Source organism: Pholcus phalangioides, unplaced genomic scaffold (assembly GCF_987345545.1).
Source record: "Pholcus phalangioides strain wild (caught in Gottingen) unplaced genomic scaffold, Ppha-v1.0 ptg000004l_1, whole genome shotgun sequence".
In the NCBI taxonomy this organism is placed as follows: Eukaryota; Metazoa; Arthropoda; class Arachnida; order Araneae; family Pholcidae; genus Pholcus; species Pholcus phalangioides.
In genome coordinates this window covers 11,380,574-11,403,338 of record NW_028301597.1, presented here as the reverse complement: position 1 = coordinate 11,403,338, position 22,765 = coordinate 11,380,574, and the positions used below count along the sequence as shown (strand labels likewise).

The window sequence follows — 22,765 nt, the reverse complement described above, 5'->3', positions numbered from 1 at the left end:
GTTTTGGACAGTACAGTAAAAACCCACAGTATTTACAGTGGTTTTTACTGTTCTGTCCAAAACCTTGCCAACCCTGCTTATGAACATATTCCAACATACTTGATGATATGAAGAAGAAAAAACAGCAAACAAAAATCACACAATGTTCTTTCAGAAAACATCGCCAACAACCACTGCACCCTCTTTTACCTTCCCTTCTACCTCTGCATCACCCAGCTCTTCTCATGGTGTTCAATAAACGAGATAAACTATAGGCGGAAATAGACTTGGAAGTCTGGGAGGTAGGGTCATTATTGCTGGGGGGATTACATTCTTGCCCCCCGTATCTCCACTCATGAGATAAACCAAAAACCTATGGTTTAGGTTATTTGCGGATTTCCGTATTCGCGGTCACCCCAGGAACGCAACCCCCATGAATACGGGGAGCGGGCACGTTTGTATACAAATTTGATGTTCAGGCTACTTTGGTCTACTTCTTTGAAGAATTCACTTGCATCAGCTATGTGAGTTTCACCTTGCAAGACCTTTTTCAAACATGGTGCTTTAGGGCCACCCCAATGCCATCATGAGGACCTTTTCCCAGGGCCGTCATTTCAACTTTTTTCGATGGGGGGGGGGGGGGCAAAGCAATTGTACTCTATGTATGTATGTATATATATACACCATTTTTAGTGTATTTTCAAGAGTCATGGGGGGGGGGGCAAAGCACATGTACTCAATGTATGTATGTATATATTTACACCATTTTTAGTGTATTTTCAAGAGCCGGGGGGGGGACTAAATGACGGGCCTGCCTTTCCCATGGTAAGCTGCACAAACGTTCCACTCTCAAATTAAATTCGAACACGACATTGCAGCCATTAAGTAACAATTCTTGAAATGAGCAGCAGCACCATCGCTCCAAATTATAGCCTTTCCTACTGCAATATTAGCAATTTTTGAAAATCCAAGTCTTATCCGAGTTTTCTTAATGTATATATATTCTTCTTTCACTTACAATTTTTTAATACAAGTTTCCTTTTTTTACATACAAAAGAAAATATATTCAGCCCCAGATTTCTTTAAATGAAAATGTGCAATCAAGTCAAAATGTAATGTGTAAGAATATTTTGTAAATAAATTTTTATTTCTTTATTAAATTTCTGTTGAAAAGACATTTTAAGGTGACTAATTTAATGATAATGTATTATTTCTTAGATAATACATTAATGTAGAAAATATTAAAAGTACTTTGTAACTATTCTATTTTAGATTTAAATTTTTTTGGTAATTAACTTTTTTCAACCTGTCATAAAAAAAATTTAACACACACAAAAAAAAAAAACAGTGGCCTTCATCTTGTGCATAATATATATGCATATAATGGGTTTTAATGATGTTGCCCACTTAAAACATACATGAAAATGTTCATATAAGCTGAAATTAAGTTTCAGCATCTGAGAGCATTTACTCAACAATTTCAAAATTCACAAATGTAACATGAATCACATTTTTGTGTAACGTGAGTAACCAGCCCCGTTATTTAGGGGTCGTTGCCCCCCCCCCCCCCGGCTGTTGAAATACACTAAAAATGGTATAAATATATATATACATACATTGAGTACATGTGCTTTGCGCTCCCCTCCCAGAAAAAGTTGAAATGACTGTGAGTAACGCCTAAAAAATGACATATAATTAAAAAAATCACGTTTAAAAACTAGTTTTTTTTACATGTAATGTATCTTTGCGATGTTAGCCAATAACTTTAGCAGTTATTTTCTATAAATTCCTTATAGGAGAACAAAAATATTCAGGTTTATGTAACTCGTAAAAAAGTAACATGAGTCATGGTCAATTCTGTAACATGAGTCATGGTCAGAAAAAATAAAATAGCGACTTACTTTTTTTCAAAAGTTTAAAATTATAGTACCAGCTACACAAGAATGTATCCCCCCATTGACAAAAAAATTTGGTTCATTAATGGGGTGGCAACATGGCGGTAAATGATGTAGACACCAGTTTTCATGCCTCTTGTAAACAGTTGTTTCAGACGATTGAAAGCGCATTGCTATCAAAGTGCAATATGAATAATCAAACAAGGGAAGATGGAACGAATGCTTTAAGTGAGTTGAAAAGTTTGATTACCATTAATTTGGAGCGATTAAAGTCTGCTAATTTTCACAAGGCTTGTGAAGAGTCCCTTCTCAAAGCCATTGAAAATCATACCTAAGCTCAGGTGTGTACTGTGCTGCCATCTATCACGCCTTTAGTAAAACAAAACCAACGATCGTCACAGACGTGTGATTTATTTGTCAGTCCAATTGAGGGTCAGAAATGCTCTTCGGACGAGGTCAAAAAGCTTATCAAAGAGCAAATTAATCCGCGAGAGATTTGGGATTGGAATCCAAGGGCTGAGAAAAATGCCAAATGATAAAGTTGTGATTAAATGTGTTTCTGAAAATGACAGAAAGAAGCTTCGAAAGGCCTTGACGAAAAGATGCTCTAACCTGGTCTCAGAAATACCAAGGGGCAGACAACCATCGATCTTGATCAAGTGAAGAGCTGGTCCAAGTAATGTTTGACCAGAATCCGGAGATACGTTCCTCTGACAATGACAGCAAAGAATCGAGGTTCAGATTTGTGTTGGGAAAAAAGTTCAATGACTTGAGACATGTTATTGTCAATGTTCCTGCAGAAGTCCAAAAGCGATGCTTACTACAAAAATCTTAGATTTGACTGGTTGATATGAACTGTGGAGGACTTTGTTGTAATGAATAGATGCTTCAAGTGTTTGGGTTACAATTATAAATCTGGTGAATGTAGAGGTGTTCTTACATGTTTTAACTATGCAGGTCAACACAAATGTGTTGATTGTGATAAGAAAAATCAAAATGTTTGTGCCAACTGCATTAGTTTTAACGCAAAAAAAAAAAAAAAAAATCCATCCAAGCTGAAATTTCTTGCTTGAGAAAGCAACTTAATGCCATTAGATGAAAATTCCAAAGAGAGAAATCTCTGCTTATTAAAGATATCTACAAGAGAAAATATCTTGAAACCAGATATAATTATAACCTCAAATTAAAGGAAGCAAAACTAACCTCCTTTTGAGAGTCTCTCAAAATATGTTTGGATTGAAATCTGATGTCTTGTGTTTCATATACAATCAGGCCACCATTCTTATTTTTATATATGCTTCCAGAGTTTGGGGTGATTCCTTGAAAAAGAAAATTAATTGTAAGAATATTCCGAAAGTTCAGCAGATTTCTCTTGAGAATTGTTAGAGGATTGTTATTGTTCAATTAGCTATGAGGCGCTATTTGCTATTTCTGGGCAAACAAATATTGACATCCTTATCCTCTACAATAACGTGGCCAAGAACATAGTTTCAAGAAATTGTGATGATAAATCCCTTTCCGGTATAGTTCCTTTTTAATCTCTTCTGCACCTAGCGACACAGGCTGTTATCGCACCTGTAATCTAAAATGAAGAGTCTTTTCCTAAGTACTATCTCATCTGTTACACTGATAGCAGTAAAATTGATGGCAAAGTGGGTCTTGCGCACATTGTTTATAAGCAAGAGGATGAGCTCCTGTTTCGCCAATTCAGATTAGAAAAAAATAACTGTTCTGTTTTTCAAGCCGAGCTCCTTTGCTTGAATCTTTCCACCAAGTGGATTTCATCTTGTGTTGGAAACAATAATAGCGCCCTGATTTGTTCAGATTCACTCTATTCTTTGCAAAATCTGCAAAATATAAATTCAACAGAAAAACTTGTGATGGAGACATGTCTTATAAATGATCTTAAAAAGAAAAAATATATAATCGATTTCACACATGTTGCAAATCACTGTGGCATTGCTGGGAATGAGAGGGCAGATGATCTCGCACGGTCTGCTACACTTCTTAATGTTATAGAAAATGTGAAAGTCCCAAAATCTCACTATAAATATGTTTATCGACACAAATCAATCCATCAGTGGAACACAGAATAATGTTCCAAAAATGCCAGGCCAGTAATTCTTCCCTTCAATTCCAGCTTATAATGATTCCAGCTAATGAAATGTCAACATTCCTCCACCAATTTCGACTTGACCCAATTCATTACTGGGCACGGAAATTTTCAAAGTTATCTCGCCAAAATGAAACTTGCCAGTAGTTCACTGTGTACACGTGGAACCGATGAAGATCCCACGCATCTTCTTCTGTCATGCAAAAATCTGCCGAAGGAGAGGGTTCATTTCAGAAATGAACTCAAGAAACTAGTTCTTGGCCACCTGCATTGTCTGATTTGGTCAGATCAAAGGAAGTCCTTCGCATTTTAAAAATATATGTATAAAATATCTTTGCAAAAAATAATTGGTTTCTATTTTATTATTTGTGGGCCTATATACAGTGTGTACATTTTCATTTTCTTTGCAAGTGCTGTTTTTGATTTTTCAATAATTAGTAATTATATATAAAATGAAAATTTGATTAATTCCTTTTCTTTTACTTTTTATTTTTGAATTTTATCTTCTCTCACTATTTTCATATATATATATTTATGTGTGGTCATATATTTTTCTATTCATGTATGTATTGTAATTTATTTATTTTTTTAACATTTGCATTGATACCATATGGCATCTACTGGTGCTATATTGCGCTTTTGAATTGCATCCGTATGTTGTTATTGTGCATGCTGATCTGAGATTTATCCTTTATTTTGTATTACGTTGTATTGCAAATTTTGAGTTCTTGAATCATATATGTTTGTTGTTACTTACGTTTGTAAGCTTCGTTGCATACTCTGTGGAACACGAGTTGTTTCTGTAGGACCGAAATAAAAAAAAAAAAGTTATTATTTATATTGTTTAATTTGAAAAAAATGCCTCTGATTGTAACACGACTCACATGGAATTGCCCAACACATGAATTCAGATTATGGACCAACATCTCAAAAATACTCTGGGGAAATGCAACGTCCAACATCAAGTATGTCTAAATTTGTCATTGAAACTGAAAAATAAATAGCCTACATTATATTTACTTTTATTAAATAGTCCTTACTAGTCCTTCAATGAACTTACCATGACCCCATCTTCTGCTTGCACAAAGCCGAGTTTGTACATTTTTATACCATTTTATGTGAAGTAAACGCTGCACCATTGATTTGAAGGGGGAAGAGGGTAATGCAGATGTCCAGCATATATAAAATTCAGGGATCGATGTGAGGGTGAGAGAAGAATGCTGAAGTGACCTTATTCACAGGTGTTGATGCCTGTGAAATACACAGCATTAATTGTGAATCTGTAAAGCATCTCAAACTTCCAAATACTGTATTATTGCTTGGTGGTTCCACCTAACACTGAGGTTCCCAACTTCGTGAAGCAAATCAGGGTTCATACAAAATTTCCTAAAAAAAAATTAAGCGAGTTTTTAAGGCTTTTTAAGGAGTTTCAAGCAGTTTTTAAGGAGTCATGGCAAACTTCATAACTTACAAGTTTTACAGCAAAAAAAAAAAAAAAAAGACACGGGGCACATATGTAAATTTATTTTTCATTTCCCAAACAAATTTTCGCTCTTCTCAAAAATATAGACATAGAAGTGGTTCAGAAATTACAACTTTTGATTTGTTACCCAGCATCATAAGAATTCATAAAATAATCCACATACATACTTTTCGGTTGTCACCAAAGTGTTTTAACCTTGAAGCAGGGTCCGCGCTGCCGATCGCCATTGCGCCAAATCGCGACAAAATATTTCATTTGGCGAATAAGTCAAAGATCGAGTTCGCCAAACCGCGAGTGTCCATTCGGCCTCTTGATGGTCAAATCGGCCATTTGACGCATGTGCAAAAGTTCGGAAGTGAAATTTTTGTTGGCCGCGAACAATGTTCAGCTATTTTCGGTACGGTTTCAGAGCAGGGGGAGGTGGGGGGGGTGTCAGGGACGATGAACCTCATCTAGAAGCGTCAATAGTTGAACGCACCCCCCAAGAGACTGTATGCAAAAAACAACTTGTTTGAACCCTTTACTCGATAATCTTTCCCTCAGCAGAGATGCCGCCGACGCGCTATTGCGCGTCAAATACCCGGAATTTCGGGAAAAGATGCATAAAAATTTTGTTCACGCTTCCCGTGGGACGCGCACTTCCCGAGTTTTAAGGAAAAAAAAATACGGAGGGGTGAAAAAACCCGTGTACCAATTAATTTTATTTTTCCTCACCGACTATCATGATCGCGATGATGTGTCGTGACCTTAAAAACGAATGAGGCTGACGAAATATCAAGTGGCGTCCCGGAATGAGAGCGGCTTTTATACCGAATTTCCCAATTTCTGAGGGTTTTCCTCCTGTTGGTTATATATCGGAAATTACGGTGCGTTCGCGGCTACCCACCCACGTCAGTGACAGCGTATTTACCGCGTAAATTCGCTTCGTTTTCACGAGATTCGAACGGGCGATTCTTCAAAAAAATCGCATTTGCAATCGCAATACAATTTTTCCGAGATCGTTGGAGAAAAAAAAACGGAATCTGTAAAAACTATCATAAATATCCAGTCATCAAGTCGCTATGCGGTCGTGAGTTTCACGTCACGAAAATCAGGGTTTCGGACCCGCTAGGTCGCTAATGCGCAGTGGTGGTAGACTATGAATTCGATTTTCTGAAGTTTTCCAACTTTCAGTTGGCTATCTTTTGAAAAAAAATTCCGTTGCTACGACGCAGAAGCGGCTCTTGAAATACGTGACTCACACAGGGTGCCGATCCGGAAGGGTCGCAAAATCCGAGATGAAAGTGTGCAAAAGTTTATTTTTTAGGAATTGCAGGGCCAATACAAATCTGATATAGCTCCCATATTAAGGCATGAAATTTGTGGAAATTAAATGGTGCTGGACCGCAGTTGTTGACTATCGGGGGGAGAAAGAAAATCATTCCAGCTAGGAATTGCTCATAAAGGATTTACATGAATCAGAAGATCATCGAATCATTTACTTTAAATTTATTATTGGAGCTAAGGTTTTCTGAAATGAAAACTCTAGACTGATTTATTAGTAAATACTGTATACCATTTGCTTAACTTAATTACATTTGTTTTAAATTAATTACACATGTTAATTCCTCAGTGTCGATGGGTTTCTTTGCAGCTCTTTTCTGTACCAATAGAATATTTAGCAATGAATGTAAAAAAAAAACCCTAGTTTTATACTATTAAATTAAACTTTTTTGTTAGTAAGGGAAAGTGCCCAAATACCGCCCCTCCAAGCAAAATTGTTGACTCTGAAAATTTAGAGTTAAAAATAATTTGAGATCTGATTTAAGTAACTCAACTCCATACCTAATAGTGCTTCAAGTGTGATTGTACGGAATGAATTTTTCCTAACCAAAAAAATAAAAACAATTTTGGGTTTTCATCAAAGGTATCCTAATTCCTTCCCCCCCCCCGTTATTATGTACACATTTATTTTAGTTGCTTATATTTATTAGCTATATTATGTATAATAATTAGTTAATATACACTTTATATATATAAATTAGTTGTACTTATATTGCTTATATTTATATAATTAGCTTTTCTTCATAATAAGACATAGAAATGCTGACAAGTGATCATACATCAATCAAAATGAATCTAAATCAGGAAAAAAGAGTTCCCTCTGAAACATGATGAGTTTCCCTCTGATACTCAGAGGGGACGAATTCAGCTATAGCAAAAATTGTGACTGTTCCTGACTAAACGACTACAGCTACACGACTGTATTCGTACGCAATATTCAATTAGCGATCTATAAATATCAATCACTAATTTATGAAAAAAAACCCTTTCCGTAAGGCATAAATATAACTGTTTAAATTTGATTTTGCACTGTAACAACTTATAATAAAAACCATTTTTGAAAAATTAAAGCGTGAATGAAGAGAGCAAAGCAACTGCATCACTGCAAGTAGTCAACTGAATGGGTTTGAAGAGCTTTCTGGCACTTTCACAAGATAGCAGCTCTATACATGCAAATTAGATGGGGACGAATCTGCAGCAGGGAATGGATTTCGGGCACTCTCCTCCAAATCTTTGGATTGAACTTGCTTTTAGAAATCAATTATTTGTTTGAATCACAGGGGAGCCCTGTAAATTATGGGGGGGGGGGGGGGACAACTTTATTTTTTTTCGAGAGGAACCCACTTTCACTCACAAAGGACCCAGACTTTGCCAATAACCTGTGTCATGGGACTAAGGTGAATTAGAGTGGAGTGGCATCTCTGCCTTAGTATCATGAATCTCATTAAAACACAGTTGCGGAACAAAATAAATGTAAAAAAATATAAATAACAGTATTTCTGTTCCTGTTAATGGTCCCAGCAGGCAACAATTGAATTTCGAAAATGCTTTTGAATTGTGGACAGCAAAAATTATCTCTGAAATTCTGGAGAACTAAAATATTTTTTTGCACTGTAAAAATTTACATTTTATATTGAACAATTTTTATTTATACATGATTTGCATTTTGATTTATATTTTCATCTTGAACTTGATATAAGTTGTTTTTTAATCTGCATTTTATGACGCGTCAATTTGGCTAAGGTTCTCTCTCATTTGGCTACAACTTTTTTCATCTGATTAGCCAAATTGCTATAATTGATAAAAAGTCAGGGTGAACCCTGCCTTCAAGAGAGTTTCGGTCAAAAATATAACTCATAACAGCATCACATAAATTATAAAAGTGATATTCATTCCCCCTCTAATTATTCGAAATAAAAACCACAGCTGACAAAGAATTTTCTTACAAAATTATTTATATTTGCACAGCAATTCTTTATTCACCTCTTGCTTAAAATGGATCAACACATACACAAATTCTTTAGAATTAAGTTTTTCAATTTTCCTTCGTTTTTCAGTTATACTCAGAAAGAAATTGTTGCAAATCAGGAGCAAATTTCAGCACATACAACACAATGTTTGACAATTTAGCACTCATTATTTGGCGACATTGGCGATTTAATACAAACACAACGATACAACAGGCAAAATGCCCAACAAGGTGGCTGAGAAAAGGATGCCCATAACAAATATGAATGTCACATATTTCAAAAATACAGCAACCCAATATAAAATGCAATTAACAAGAATTGTAAGCAATATATACACATGATAAAATATTATACAATGCCCATAAAGAATATTATTGTTGTCTTATTTTAAGTATGGATATCTTCTTGATTTACCCCAACATGTTTATCGTATTTCTTTTTAAACGTGTCAATTGTGTTACAATTTACAACCTCTGCGGGTAAGCTATTCCATTTATTGACAACCCTATTAGAGAAAAATTCCCTGTGATACCATAACCTCGCATTGTCCCTTACCAATCGATACTGGTGTCCTCTTGTAAAAGCAGTCGATTGGCAGTGTACAAAAAGTTTATGGTCCATCCTATCCATCCCATTGAAAATTTTGAACACTTCGATCATATCTCCTCGACACCTGCTGTCATCCAATGTAAACATATTCAAAATAAAGTCTCTCTTCATAACTCAAGCCCCGTGTGCCAATAATGACAGGCTTAGCTCTTCTCTGCACCCCTTCAACTAGGTCTATGTCCCTCTGCAAGTATGGTCTCCAAAACCTTACAGCATACTCCAGTCGAGGATGAACTAAGCCTCGGAAAAGCGGAAGAATGACTTTATGAGAACCTGAAGAGATTTTTTTGAAAATAAAACCGAGCATTCTATATGCTTTTTTGACCACCGCTGAACAATGTTCAGAAAACCTAAGCCGCTCGTCAATGAGAATTCCCAAATTGGTGACCCTAGTTGCATACGGGATAGTGACACCACTCAACTCGTAAGAGAACCGTGGGTTGTTTGAACCAAAATGAGTGACTATGCACTTATCAATGCTAAACGTCATGCTCCATTCATTTGCCCATGCTGCAATCCTGTTTAGGTTGGTCTGGAGCGATAGGGAGTCGCTCCAGTTAACACGTTATTTGGTAGAATTTACAAATCAACTCGTAATTCTGTGGACAAGCTCTTATTCATGAAATGAATTTTTTTCCACGAATCATCTGGATTTGACGCAATGCCGACCGACCATAGTAATTTCTGCTGCTTGCAGTGATCATTTTTCTTCTTCTTTTTTTGAAATGAAACCGTGGTCAGTTGTTGAGAACCACTGGACTAGAGTAAACCATCTTCAGTTGTTCGATCAAGGATATGAACGGGTTTTCACGATGAAAAGCCAGATGAGTGGCCGATAATTTGAATAAGGAGCTGTGGTCACCACAATCCGATTTTCAGGGACAAAATCGAGAGCGGGAACTTGCCAGGAAAATCCAATACGCATCTAAATTCAATTTGAATCCTCCAAATTTTGTAGTGGACTGAAAGTACTCGTTCAAATTTTGCGTAATTTTTTTTTTCATAAGATAAAATACGGCTTAAAAATTTTTTTAATATTAATAAAAAAATTTTTTTTAAATATCTCCCCTTAAAATTTTGGAGAGGAGTAAAATTACTCTTCAAAATTATTTTCCCGGATAATTCTAAGTGCGACTATGGAAGATGGGAGGAAGGTGTGGTGTTGAAGTACGAAGGAATAAAACACGCTCCCTGGGAAAGAATCGTTCCGTGGAACGCGAACACAAAACTTTTTCTTTTTTGTGCCCTTTTCCAAAAATCTGGGAATTTAATGCGCTGAGCATTGTACACACTATAGAGGAGAAAAATAAGTACTTCTCTTTCTCCTCTAAGGCAGTGGTTCTCAACCTTTTGAAGCCTGTGGCCCGGTTTCATTCATTTTTGTGAGTCGAAGGCCCAGTCAAACACACAACCAAAGGAAAATGAATGAGGGAAAATGAAACGGCTAATCACTCGCGGCCTGGTATGAATGATATCAGGCTTGGTGGTTGAGAAACACTGCTCTAAGGACGGGATTACACTAAGGTTTTTAAAAGAGCTTTTTCAAAAATTCAACCAATTATCAGTTATTGGTTGCATTTGCACAAATGTAATCTATGAGCTTTATTGGTTAGATTTTTCAAGTTTTATAAAAGGGATTTTATCAAACTTTTAAAGTGTAATCCTGGCCTAAGGTACATACAAGACAGGTATAAAAGTATTTCGAGGAGTTTCCAAAAAAAAAAGAAAACAAGCACTATTTGAAGCAGAAAAATACGAAAATATACTATATGAGCAAGATGATACTTTGGCGCAGAGTTCCCACCACTGGTAGTAGCATCATTTTCTGGCAGGAATGATAAAGCTAGCTAACTTTCATTGTAAATTTTTTTGACAGCGCACAACAATCTTCTTTTCCAGTTTTTCTCAGTGTATCAAAAATAGGCGTAGCCACTGTAGCCCGACCAATCAGGTGCCATTAATCTCTTAGCTGCGCTGGTCGTTGGCAGAGCTGTTCCCACCCGCTCCAGGGTGGTTTTGAAATCCGTATAAAGAAATCTCCCCACCAACACGTCGTTTTCTTTTTCCTTCTTTTTGCCAGGGAATTTCTTTCAGCATCAAGTACTACTCATCATCAACCTCAGCAGGAAATATTTCAGGGTGGGGGGGAGTCTACTTTTTCTTAGAAACAGCTGGAAGGATTTTTAAGCAGTTTTTAAGGGCCTTAAAAAGGAAATGAAAATTAATGGCTTTTTAAGGAGTTTTTATGCACCGTACGAACCCTGCAAATGAGACCCAATCTCCCCATAAAAAAGTCTCGCCGCAGAGCAACAGGCCTACAATGTTACAATAATTCATTCATTACACTTCACTCACTATGAGTTGAGAAAAAACGCATAGCTTAAAAAATTCATTGCAGATGGCAGCACTACACATAACAAGCATTACAAAGAAACAAACTTCACGGAAGGTTCACTATGCATACACACACATTTCCAACATGTACCAATTTGTTAGTAGTTCCTCAGAGGAATATGGACAAGGTGCATGTCTGGTTTAGTAGTAATGGTCTTCCCTAACAAGTGAAATGTGGTCAACAATGTCAGAAAGGTTGAAGACCCCTGAATTAATCTGTGATCAACTTCTGGTCATGTTCCTCTACTAGTTCTTAAATGTCGTTCCCATTAACCTGCAATCGATAGCCTTTCTGAATGAAACTCTCTCTTCAAAAAAACTGGTGGCTCCTGTTCATGAGCTATTCCCCTCCCCTAAAGTAATATTCAATAATGCAACTAATATAGAGATGATATCTTTGTTAAATATTTGATCATGTATTTTTACAACAGATGGCAGCAAATTCGTTCTGGACGAGAGAAATATTCGAAACCCCCCTCCAGTTTTTAATATATAAATACTCCACACCCGATATATATTTTTGAATCTTAAATTTTTTTCCTGACATCACGTCGACAGAATATTCTATAGCTTTTTCCAACATAGATTAATTTTTAGCTTGTTTGTTAAGGTAATTTTCATTTCTATAGTTCAACAAACATTCATGGCGAAGATATTTTTCAACAAACTTGAAGATTGTCCTCTGGCCACCTCACCATCCAATATTTCCGCGGAATTCTAGCGAAACTTCAGGAGACGACGGAGCATGGACAGGTTCATGCTTGAGATCAAAATAAACCCCTCTGTGAGAGAGCAAAAAGACCCCTCCAAGAGTGGCAGGTCCCGCCCACTGGCGCATGCGCATAGGTCTACTTAACCGGAAAAAATAGAACCGTTTGTATTCACTTACCAACTAAAGCCGTTTAGTATTTGGCTTTAGTAACGGCTGCCCTTATCGTCTGCATACATTGTATCGTACTTGGCAACTTAATTTTAAGTTGCCAACTAAAGCACTTGCCTCGTGTAAACGGCCCTTAATTGCAAGTTGTTTAATTCAGCCATGTTGGTTTCATTATTTTGCTTTATAAGTTTAAAATTATGTGCTACAAACTTAAATTTTTTTCACTTCTTTCTATTGGCCATTCACCTTTACCTCTCTGCTGCTGTATAGGGCACTGTGTGTTGATTCTTGTAACACTTTGAGAGGCAACATTTATATGATGTTTGGTCAGAACATAACTCCAAAATCACAGTTTTGAGATATAAGCATTTTTAATTTCATTGCCATTTTAAAAATCAGAAATGAAGTATACATGTAAATACAAAATAAAATATCATACATTAGCATGTTGTTTAGCTGTATACTCGTATCTGTGCGTTTATCTCACTTCTAATTAGTTGTAATTAGTAAAAAATAGAGATATCATGTTCTGACCAAACGCTGTGATGTGGTCAGAACATAACTCCAAGAGTGCTTATTTTCAATCTTGGTTCCAAGTCACAATATTAACAAACTTATTTATATTACTAAACTAGCTGATACCCGGCGACGTTGCCCGCCCCATAAAAAATTTATATATGTATATCTTATTAATTATTTCTTAATCAAAAAAAATTCTGCATCAAGTAAGAAAAAATTACTTTTATTTTTAAATATTTTAATTAAAAACTTCAGGCAATTGCTTGCGGATACACAATATTTTTTTGTTTTTCCCTCTGGTGTGTAGATGTACAAATTTTTGGGATTACCAAATTGCGAACAGGCGACGTAAAGCTGTCCGTGTGAAAAACAGGGCTCAAGTAAGTTGATACCTGCCACTGCTAAGGACTGGCCTTGCGCTTTGTTGATTGTCATGGCAAAAGCTAAACGAATCGGGAACTGTAATCGCTTGAAAGTGAATGGCATTTCTTCAGTGATAATTGGGATACGTGGAATGAAGACGTCTTCTCCTCCAGCACATCCAGTTAGAATCGTTGCTTCAATGATGTAAGCGTGCAATTTCTTCACGCAGAGTCTGCTGCCATTGCAGAGTGTATCGGCGTCTCCAAATTTCTTAAAAGCATTATAGGTGCTCCGACTTTGAGGGTTAAGTTGTGTGGTGGCACTCCCGGAATATCCAAAGAGATTAGAAATTCTGCAGGATACAGAACTGTCTGCTCTTTGTCTGTGACAGTGTCAAGCAATTTGTAAGATGTGGAGTCTTCCGGAATAATTTTTAGGATTTTTTTCGTTGATCTTGTTCACACTGTCATTTTTCGTTGCCAGAATCGCTCTCTCACAAAGCCACTCATGGTTTCGGTGATTTTGTTGAATGTTTGGGAAGACTTTGTCTGCAAGTTCTTGAACTGAATTTAACAACTGGCAAAATCCATTTGGGAACGCGTAATCAGTCCAGTGTTTGGGTATACGGGAATTCTTCCATTGCCAAGTTTGATCAACTGATGTGAAAATGATAGCAGTGCTGAGTCATTTTGCAGTTGAACTCGCATGTTGGTGGATAATGATAACTTTTTAACTTCATACCAGAGTGTCAACTTTGTGCCAGAATTTTTTAAATTCAAACTATACCTATACGATGGGCAGTTGATAAGATAAAGGCCACATTATCACTTATAGGCCACCCTGTATATAGGCTAGCTGAAATACCCGGCGCTTCCCGGGTTTTCTTCAATTACTGGGAGGATTGGAAATGTTACAAACCGTTATAAATCAATAAACTGTTATAAGCCGCTGTGGTGGTCGAGTGGTTATAGTGCGGACTCGTGATGCGAGGATCCGGGTTCGAACCCCACAGTGGTGGTCGGCTGAAGTTGGTTTTCTGTGGTTCCCAACTTCAAGGCGCAAATGCGAGCCGATCTTCCCGTTAAAAAGTCTCGCCACAGAGAGCAACAGTCCTACAACGGTAAATCATTCAACCATAACACTTCACTCATAGTTAGAAAAACTGAGGGCAGATGACAGCACTTCACATAACAAGCATTACACAGAAACAAAAAAATTTACGTCAGGTTGCACTACACGTACACGCACATTCCCGCATGTACCGATTCGTTGGGGGGTTCCGCGGGGGGGGGGGGGTGCATTTGGGGTGTAGCAGTAGTAGGTAGGGCCTCCAAAAAATGGCTCGGGGATCCATGATGTTCTTAAGTCAGCCACCTCGTTGGGCAATTTGCCTGTTGTGGCGTCGTATTTGTATTTGTATAATAACAGAATTGAAGGTGTGATAAACCATTGTAAAGGCATATATACACGTCTGAAACACATTGTTGGGAACAACGGTAACCAAAGTAAACGTTCCGAAAGTGATTGTTGAGGCCCCAAAACTATTGTTGCCCGACAGTTTTTCGCCCATTTCGGGCATTTGCCCAGCTCTGACGAACTTTTAAAGTAGCCTACGGTTCAATCCCGGACCTGTTTAGTATATATGCAAAATCTGGCGACGATCGGTCTAAAACTGTAGATTTGTATAAAGAGCATACATACATACATTCACATTTATATATAAGATAACAGTATTAACAGCTAACAAATAAATATATTATAAAATTAATGAAGTTAATAAATATATTATAAAATTAATTAAATTAATTATTTATTTTATTATTAAATATGAAAGTAAGACAAGTCATCAACACTCTCACACACACACGTCAAATTTAAATTATGTTTATCGCTCTAAGAAAGGGTTAATATGCCAAAACTTTTTAAATTTCTCACTTTCAAACTTAATAACAAGTGTTTTGCTTTATCATGTAGATTCTTCTTCGCTGTCACTAACGTAAGCAGAGGCGCCCTTAGACGAATGAAGTTTTTGGTAGAATGTATGGTATAGAGAATCAACAAAGTCCAACAAAGAAATTATGTTGTTGTACTTCTTCTTTTGAATTTACTGGTTCCTCATAAGCAATAGGCAAGCATAAATTATTTGCAGACGATCGTCCTCTTCTCCTAATACTGCAAGCTATGAAAAGTTCCCCCATCCTTTACTGAGCATTTAAATTGCAACTCACCAAAATTCTTAGTGACATGCAATCAGAAAATATTGTGCCAAATAATTGGTAGTTTCTGTATGTCCACCGTTCTTCTCATGAAAACTTTTAATTCTTTCATAATACTCGAAAAAGAAAAAAAAATCATTGTGTTTCATTTGGATCACAACAAAATGCTTTGCTGACATTCTGAAAAGCATCATGCAATCTTGAGGAACACATACTGTACCATCACAGCGTTTTCTAGCCCTTTCGATGTTTGCATGATCCAAATCGCATTCTAGGTGCGTATGACCTAGAATTAAGTATTTGTGATGTATTTCTTTTAACTTCTCTTTCCTCTGCAGAACCACATTATACATCACAGGAACAAACATATTTATGTTGTGACCTGAGCATGTGTCAGAATAGATGGTAACACATTCAACTAAATCTGAGAGATCCATCAGAAATTTCACCAAACATTTGCCCCACGTTGCGCGACACCCTCATTCCACATGTAACGGTAGGGCTTTCCTGCAGTACAGTTCCGGACTGTGAAATTATATTACAAAGCTTCCTTTTATAAAATGAAATACTTGATGTTAGGTCTGGAGTTGGCAGACATTGTTGCAAATCACATACGGCTATCACTACTTTTCCTTTAGATTTCATTGCACTTTCTTTGTCAAGACATTTACATTCATAATGGAAGTTTGCCTTTTATTGATGATCAATAAGTTCCTTTTCATATTTTGGTTTATTTTCTTCAGGTGATGCTTTGATTTGTATGTGAAGGCTATCACACTTTCTGCATGTGTCAATATGAGGTTTCTTAAATTTTAGGTTGCATTCCAAAAATACCTTTCTATAAACTGATTTACTAACTGATAGGTGATTTGCCTTCAGTTTCCAATTTATTCTTGTACAAATCATACATTTTCTTCAAATTGAGATCCCTGCCAAGGTAGATTTTAGACGACTGTCGTCAAGAATAGTGGGTCTCATAAGCTGGGAAACTCAAGATATGCTGACACACGTAAATGATATCTGTTTCAGAATGTTTAATAGCAGGGGGATAGTTCTCACGCTGATCATTAAGTATGATTCTACTGAAAGATGCCTTCTTCTGTTTCATTAATTCATTCAGAAAACCTCGTGTTTCTCCAAATATGGCAAGAAAACATTTCTTGCATACTCTAATTCTGGACCCATTTCCTTCTATATTATATTGAACTGTGATTTCCCTTTTGGATGTGTTTCTTGTCTTTGTTCTTGATTTCATTTTTATTTCTAGAAGGCCTCCAATATACCAGGTGTACAAGTATGAAATGCAGATTTTTTTTTTTTTTAAACACGTTAAATTCGGAAGAATGATAAAAAGTGCTTTATTCAAAGTATGCTCTATTGCTTGTTATACATTTCCCCCATCTTTCCTGAAATTTGTGAATACCACGCCAGTAAAAATCGTCCCCTTTTGCTGCGAACTATTCATCGAGCTATTTTTTCACATCTTCGTACAAACGAAAGCGCTGCTCAGAATGTGTGTGACCCATCAATGCAAACAGGTGGTAATCAGAAGGAGCCAAGTCTGGTGAGTAAGCTGCATAGGGTAGAACTTCCAGCTGAGTGCTTCCAACGTGCCGCGAACCGCTTTTGCCGTATGTGATGGAGCATTGCACATTGACCATTGTCAAGGAGCATTTCGAAGTCGCCACTTTTGAAACACCGAAACCATCATTCACACGTATCTTGCGATGGAGCATGTTCACCATAAGCTTCTCGAAGTAATCAGTATGATTCAGCAGCAGTTTTCTTCGAATGAAAACAAAAAAATTAATGCTGTTCGCGAATGCTCTTTGTTCAGTATAACTTTCGACATATTGAACACAACAATACAACACTATGCACCCACTTTTCCAATTTATCACTCATGCGCATCTGACACTTGTTGATGACACAACAAGATGGGGCAGTGTGAAATCTTTATAGCACAAACTGCATTGGTGCACCATCTGTTTTCTGAAATCCGCATTTCATACTTGTACACCTGGGTAGCTTTTTTGCTCATACTGAGAACAGAGTTTCCTGTATTCTGTATAAATTCCTTCTCTTACGTTTAAATTAATTTTATCCTTACATTTGTTTTTGCACCCTTCTAATTCTCTCATAGGCCTTGCTGGATGGACCTTGCCAGCAGATGTAGTAAATTCTTCTCCTGTAACCAATCTTCTTCTGCGCTCTTGTCTCAACTGTCTGTGCATTGGTTCAAACCCTTTCTTTCGTCTCTTAGAGGCAGCTAATTCAAGCATTCCGCCACCCTCTATTTCTGTCATGATCTCTTGAGTTGTGATCCAATAGACTCTATTCTCAGTATCATAAGCTTGTGACAATACTTTACTGACTTTTTGCGTCTTCTTGCACTCTTTAATTATTTCAAAATCGTCTTCAGAGGTATCATCAGCCCTTGGTTGAAATGCTATGACATTATCGTCACTTACTTCACCATCTGAATCCAAGAACAATGATGGAAGGATTTTTGTATTACTTGTGTTTGAAAACAAGTGGGAACAGCTCTATTTACTTCTCTATGTTTTTCATTTTGCAGGAACTGTTTTTGTCTGGACTCCTAGAAAATAAAAAGAACATAAATAATAAATCATTCTCCTCTGTTTCTAATGTTATAGGCCTATTAGAATAATAAAGTACTGGTCTGAAATTGTTATCACATTAGCAGTAGTTATTTTGGTTTTTAAAATTATTTCTTATTAACTGTGTGAGAACAGAATATTAACCTATTTATTCACTTAGAAATGTGTAATCTTTAATATGAAAAAAGAATGTGATTCCGTTTTGTTATTTTTAATATTAGTAATGAAAGGAAACGGAAACTTACCAATTGTTGCTTTGTGATTTCTTTCAATGCAGCTACCATCATTCTTTTACCATGAGAAAGGAAACGAGTTGTTAATGTTGAACCGACTACAATATTTACCACTAGCTATAATACCCGGCGTTGCCCGGGTTTTCTTCAATGAGGTTTTTTTTGGATCGTGTGATATCTCCCTCTTTCTTTGAGGGACATGAAGACCGTGTCTAAGTTAACTAATGTGACGACTTCTTGCGCGACTCGTGAAACATAGAAATGAATACTTTTTTCCTTTTTTTAGGGGCGCTAAGTATTTCGATTCCACTTCCCCCCCCCCCCCAAACTTCAAGGTATCCATCTGCCTGTTTCTGCTTCAAAAATGCTTAGTTAAAGCTGTGGAATTTCTTCAATGTACTTTACGGGCCCATAATTAATTTTAAAACAACCTAAACTATATCCATTTATGCAGTTGAATATTAAAAGACAATACAGAGAACTTAGTTTTCATGTTTGAGAAGATATAAATAAAAAGTTGAAATCAATGTTATTGCATGGATATCCAATTCAAAAGTAGGTCCGGCTAATTACTTCATATTTAAACTCCTGGGCTTCGTATATCTCTAAGTCAAATCAATATTTCAAAAATCGAGTATTGAATGCAATTTTTTAAATTATTGATGTGACAGAAAACCCCACCAAATTTCCGCATTTCTACATTAAAATCGGCAATTTTAGCACTGATTTCTATGAGGATCACCCTTTTCCTGACCCTCAAACCTCATTACTGGGAGTATTGAAAATGTGGCAAACCATTATAAAGGCATAAATATTATACATATACTGACAGCGTTGAAGAAATGACAAACCATTGTAAAGGCATATACACGTCTTAAACGCATTGCTAGAGAACCACGGTAACCAAAGAAAACGTTCGGAAAGTGATTGTTGAGGCCGGAAAACCATTGCTGCCCTACTGTTTTTTGCCAATTTGGGGCATTTGCCTTGCTCTGACGAAATTTTAAAGTAGCCTATCATTTAAGTCGGGTCCCATTTGGTATATATGCTAAATTTGACGACGATCTATCTAAAATTGTATAGAGAACACACACACACACACACACACACACAGACAGAAAATCAATTTTCTATATATAGATTAAAGAACCACTGTTATGATCGACAAACCTGCCTCTATTTAATGAAAACACAGGGTTTAAAAATAATAGAAAACAGTTTATTTAAACATGACATAGCTGCCAACTTTTGAAAATGAAAATTCGGGAGATTTTCGCGCAAACCCGTATTTTATGCTAAAACCACTCCCTAATAAATACAATAGGGATTTTTCCAAATAAAATAGGGATTTTCCAAACATAAAAGTTAAAGCGTAGGGAATAAAATCCCTACTGAAGTCAAATTAAAATAGGGATTTTACACACATGGAAGTTAAATCCTTGGGAATAAAATTCCTACGCAAAAAACAAGTGAAATTGGAGGTCAAAACTTGAATGATGTAAATATAAATATTGTGTTCAATCAGAAACGCTGTGACCAAACATTCTGCGCGAATGACCCCAAAATCATCGGAAGATGAAGGAAAAAAGCGTCAATTTTTGAAGAACACTGACTTTTTGTGACACTTACTCGATGTTTTTTTTTAAATTTCACATGAGTGATGATGGCAGTCTTTCCATGACCGATGTTTATGTCCGTAACACAACTTGTACAAAAAGGAAAAGTCGGCCCTCTTCTGGAACGTTTGATGAAAGGAAATTCATCGGAATAAGTATCTTTAAAATTGATTAAATATGTTTTTGCTTATCATTATTCATGCTTTGTTATATCGCACGCACGTAACTTCAACAAAAGAAATTTTCACCGTATACGCGTCACTAGAATCTTCGATTATTATCCAGGACTATTGGCTGCCAAGCCATTTCCCTGCACGATAAGACAAACAACTTTCTTGTTACCATCAGAGGGTTTGTAAAACTTCCTTAAAAAGGGAATTTCCCCATTTACAACGTGTGACGTCATTTCGAAAGGGAAAAAAAAGAGGCTTCATGCCCCACAAGAAATTCCTTAGGGATTGTTTCCATAAGCGGGGATTTTTTTTAATGAAGTAGGGAATTTTTAGGGACAATTAGGGATTTTTGTGATTTTCGTAAAAATTCGGGAGATTTAAGAACTTTTCGGGAGGTCGAGCGATGAAGCTAAAATTCGGGAGATTCCCGAAAAATTCGGGAGACTTGGCAGCTATGACATGAGTACACACGTGCGGAAGCACACAAGAAAAAGACAGACTTCAGCCAAAACCAAACAACTCGCCAAAAGGCGGGAAAAATAACATAGATAATAATAATAAAAAGCAGTGGCAATACAGAGAAATAAAAGAATATAAATATATACGAAATGTAAATTAAAGTTACATACTCAAACAACTACCATATGTTTGCCACCAAAATTTAACACCAAACAAATCTGTTTGATACATTGATACAGTGCTACCATTACTGAAATGAAAATAATTCTGGTGACATTGGCATAAACTTTATAAATTTAATGCAAATGAGTGTATATGTGTCAATGTTGCCACGAATTATTTTCATTTGAATTTTGGTAGCGCTGCATCAATGTGTATCAAACACAGGTTTTCAACTTATATTTTATATGGTTCAAACATGATAACTCCCTATTATTGTCTTCACTCGGATAATACTATATACAACCTCTGACAATAAAGTTCTGTAAGAATAGTCCTGCAAGATTAACGTAGATGAAATGTTAACGAAAGTTACCTTATTGTCCTTCGAAATAGTCACCTCCCATTACTATGCACCGCTGAGATCTCCTATACATGTCCTGGAAACTTTGCAAGAAGTCTTCTTTTGGGATGGAGTTCAAAAGAATCGTCACATTTCGTTGGATGTCAGGAATATCGAATATCGTCAAATCTCTTTCCTTTCAAAGCGAGTTTGAGTCAGGGGAATAGGACGAAGTCTGGAGGATATGGTGGATGTTCAATTTGAACCACTCCCTTTTTTGCCAGGAACTGTTTGACGATATTGGCTGTGTGAGGGCAAGCATTGTCGTGAACAAGAAACCATGAACCTTGTTGTGCGTACTGAGGTCGTACCCTGCGTAGACGTTTCATGAAATGGGTCAAAATTTCAATGCACCTTGCAGCATTCATCGTCGTTCCCTCAGGTAGAAATTCCTTGTGGATAATGCTTTGACTATCAAAAAAGGTGATTAGCATCGTTTTGATGCATGATTTTTCTGCTTTGACCTTCATGAACAGTGCTTGATCTTCATAAACACGTACCAGCATCGCTTGAGTTTCTTTCGGTGTCTTGCCAAGCTTAAAACAAAATTTTAAATTGATCTTTTGTTCGTTCATTTTCCTGTTCTCAGTTAAGAACCAACACACTAAACAAGCACTTTGTAAAACAAGTCTTTCTCGGAACACAAACAATGCTCAACTAAACAACGGTGGCGGCAGATGGTCAACACCTGCCGATATGCATGTGCAGCATTTTGCTTCGCCAGTGTTGCCGATCGGCCGTTCTGACTTCATTCACCGAACTTTATTGTCAGAGGTTGTAGAAAATGGTTTGGTCAGAACATGACATGTCATGTTCTGACCAAATCTAATACAAAAAGTTGACAGATAGCAGGTTCAGATCACTGCTATAGAGAAGGCTGTGATAGTGTTGGGGATATCATGAATATACCAAACGAAAGAGCAATTTTTTTTACATAGAGTGATACTTTCAGCTCAAAAAGTCATTTTTTGGAGTTATCATGGTCTGACCAAACAACACAGATTTGTCAAACTCATTTGAATGTAAATTCTTTTACTCCCTGTGACAGAAATTTCATAAGACATAGCTTTCCAAAAAAAAATTGTTTTTGTTTTTTTTGATAATTGGTCAGTTTTTATCTTCTATAGGTGCCAAGTGATGAATGAATTCTGATTCATCCTCATTTTTACATAAATTCACATCATAGAAAATTTAAGATATAAAATATGTGAAGCATGGTGGATAGGTTTTATTATCAGAGTACAATCAATTAATGATTGCTATTGGTTTTTTTTACTTATTTCTAAACATTTAACGTTTTATAAAAGTTTAAACAACCATTCATAAGTTGAATCCTTGAAATGAAGTTATTTATTAT

The 22,765-nt window shown here is 36.4% G+C and overlaps 1 protein-coding gene across 11 annotated transcripts in view; it reads right to left on the bottom strand.

The window, feature by feature from the left end:
• LOC149086538 (S1 RNA-binding domain-containing protein 1) overlaps positions 1 to 22,765 on the bottom strand; it is a 542,948-nt gene that overhangs the window by 461,569 nt on the left and 58,614 nt on the right. The window contains exon 2 of one of the 11 annotated variants that reach the window (XM_089256009.1): positions 5,048 to 5,373. The exons of 9 other annotated variants lie outside the window; for them this stretch is intronic. In XM_089256009.1, the coding sequence (XP_089112135.1) occupies positions 5,048 to 5,089 (42 nt within the window). In that variant the 5' untranslated portion in view covers positions 5,090 to 5,373. Of the gene's footprint in view, positions 1 to 3,077; positions 3,194 to 5,047; positions 5,374 to 22,765 lie in introns of all 11 variants that reach the window. One more of the 11 variants, XM_089256016.1, reaches the window with a different exon arrangement.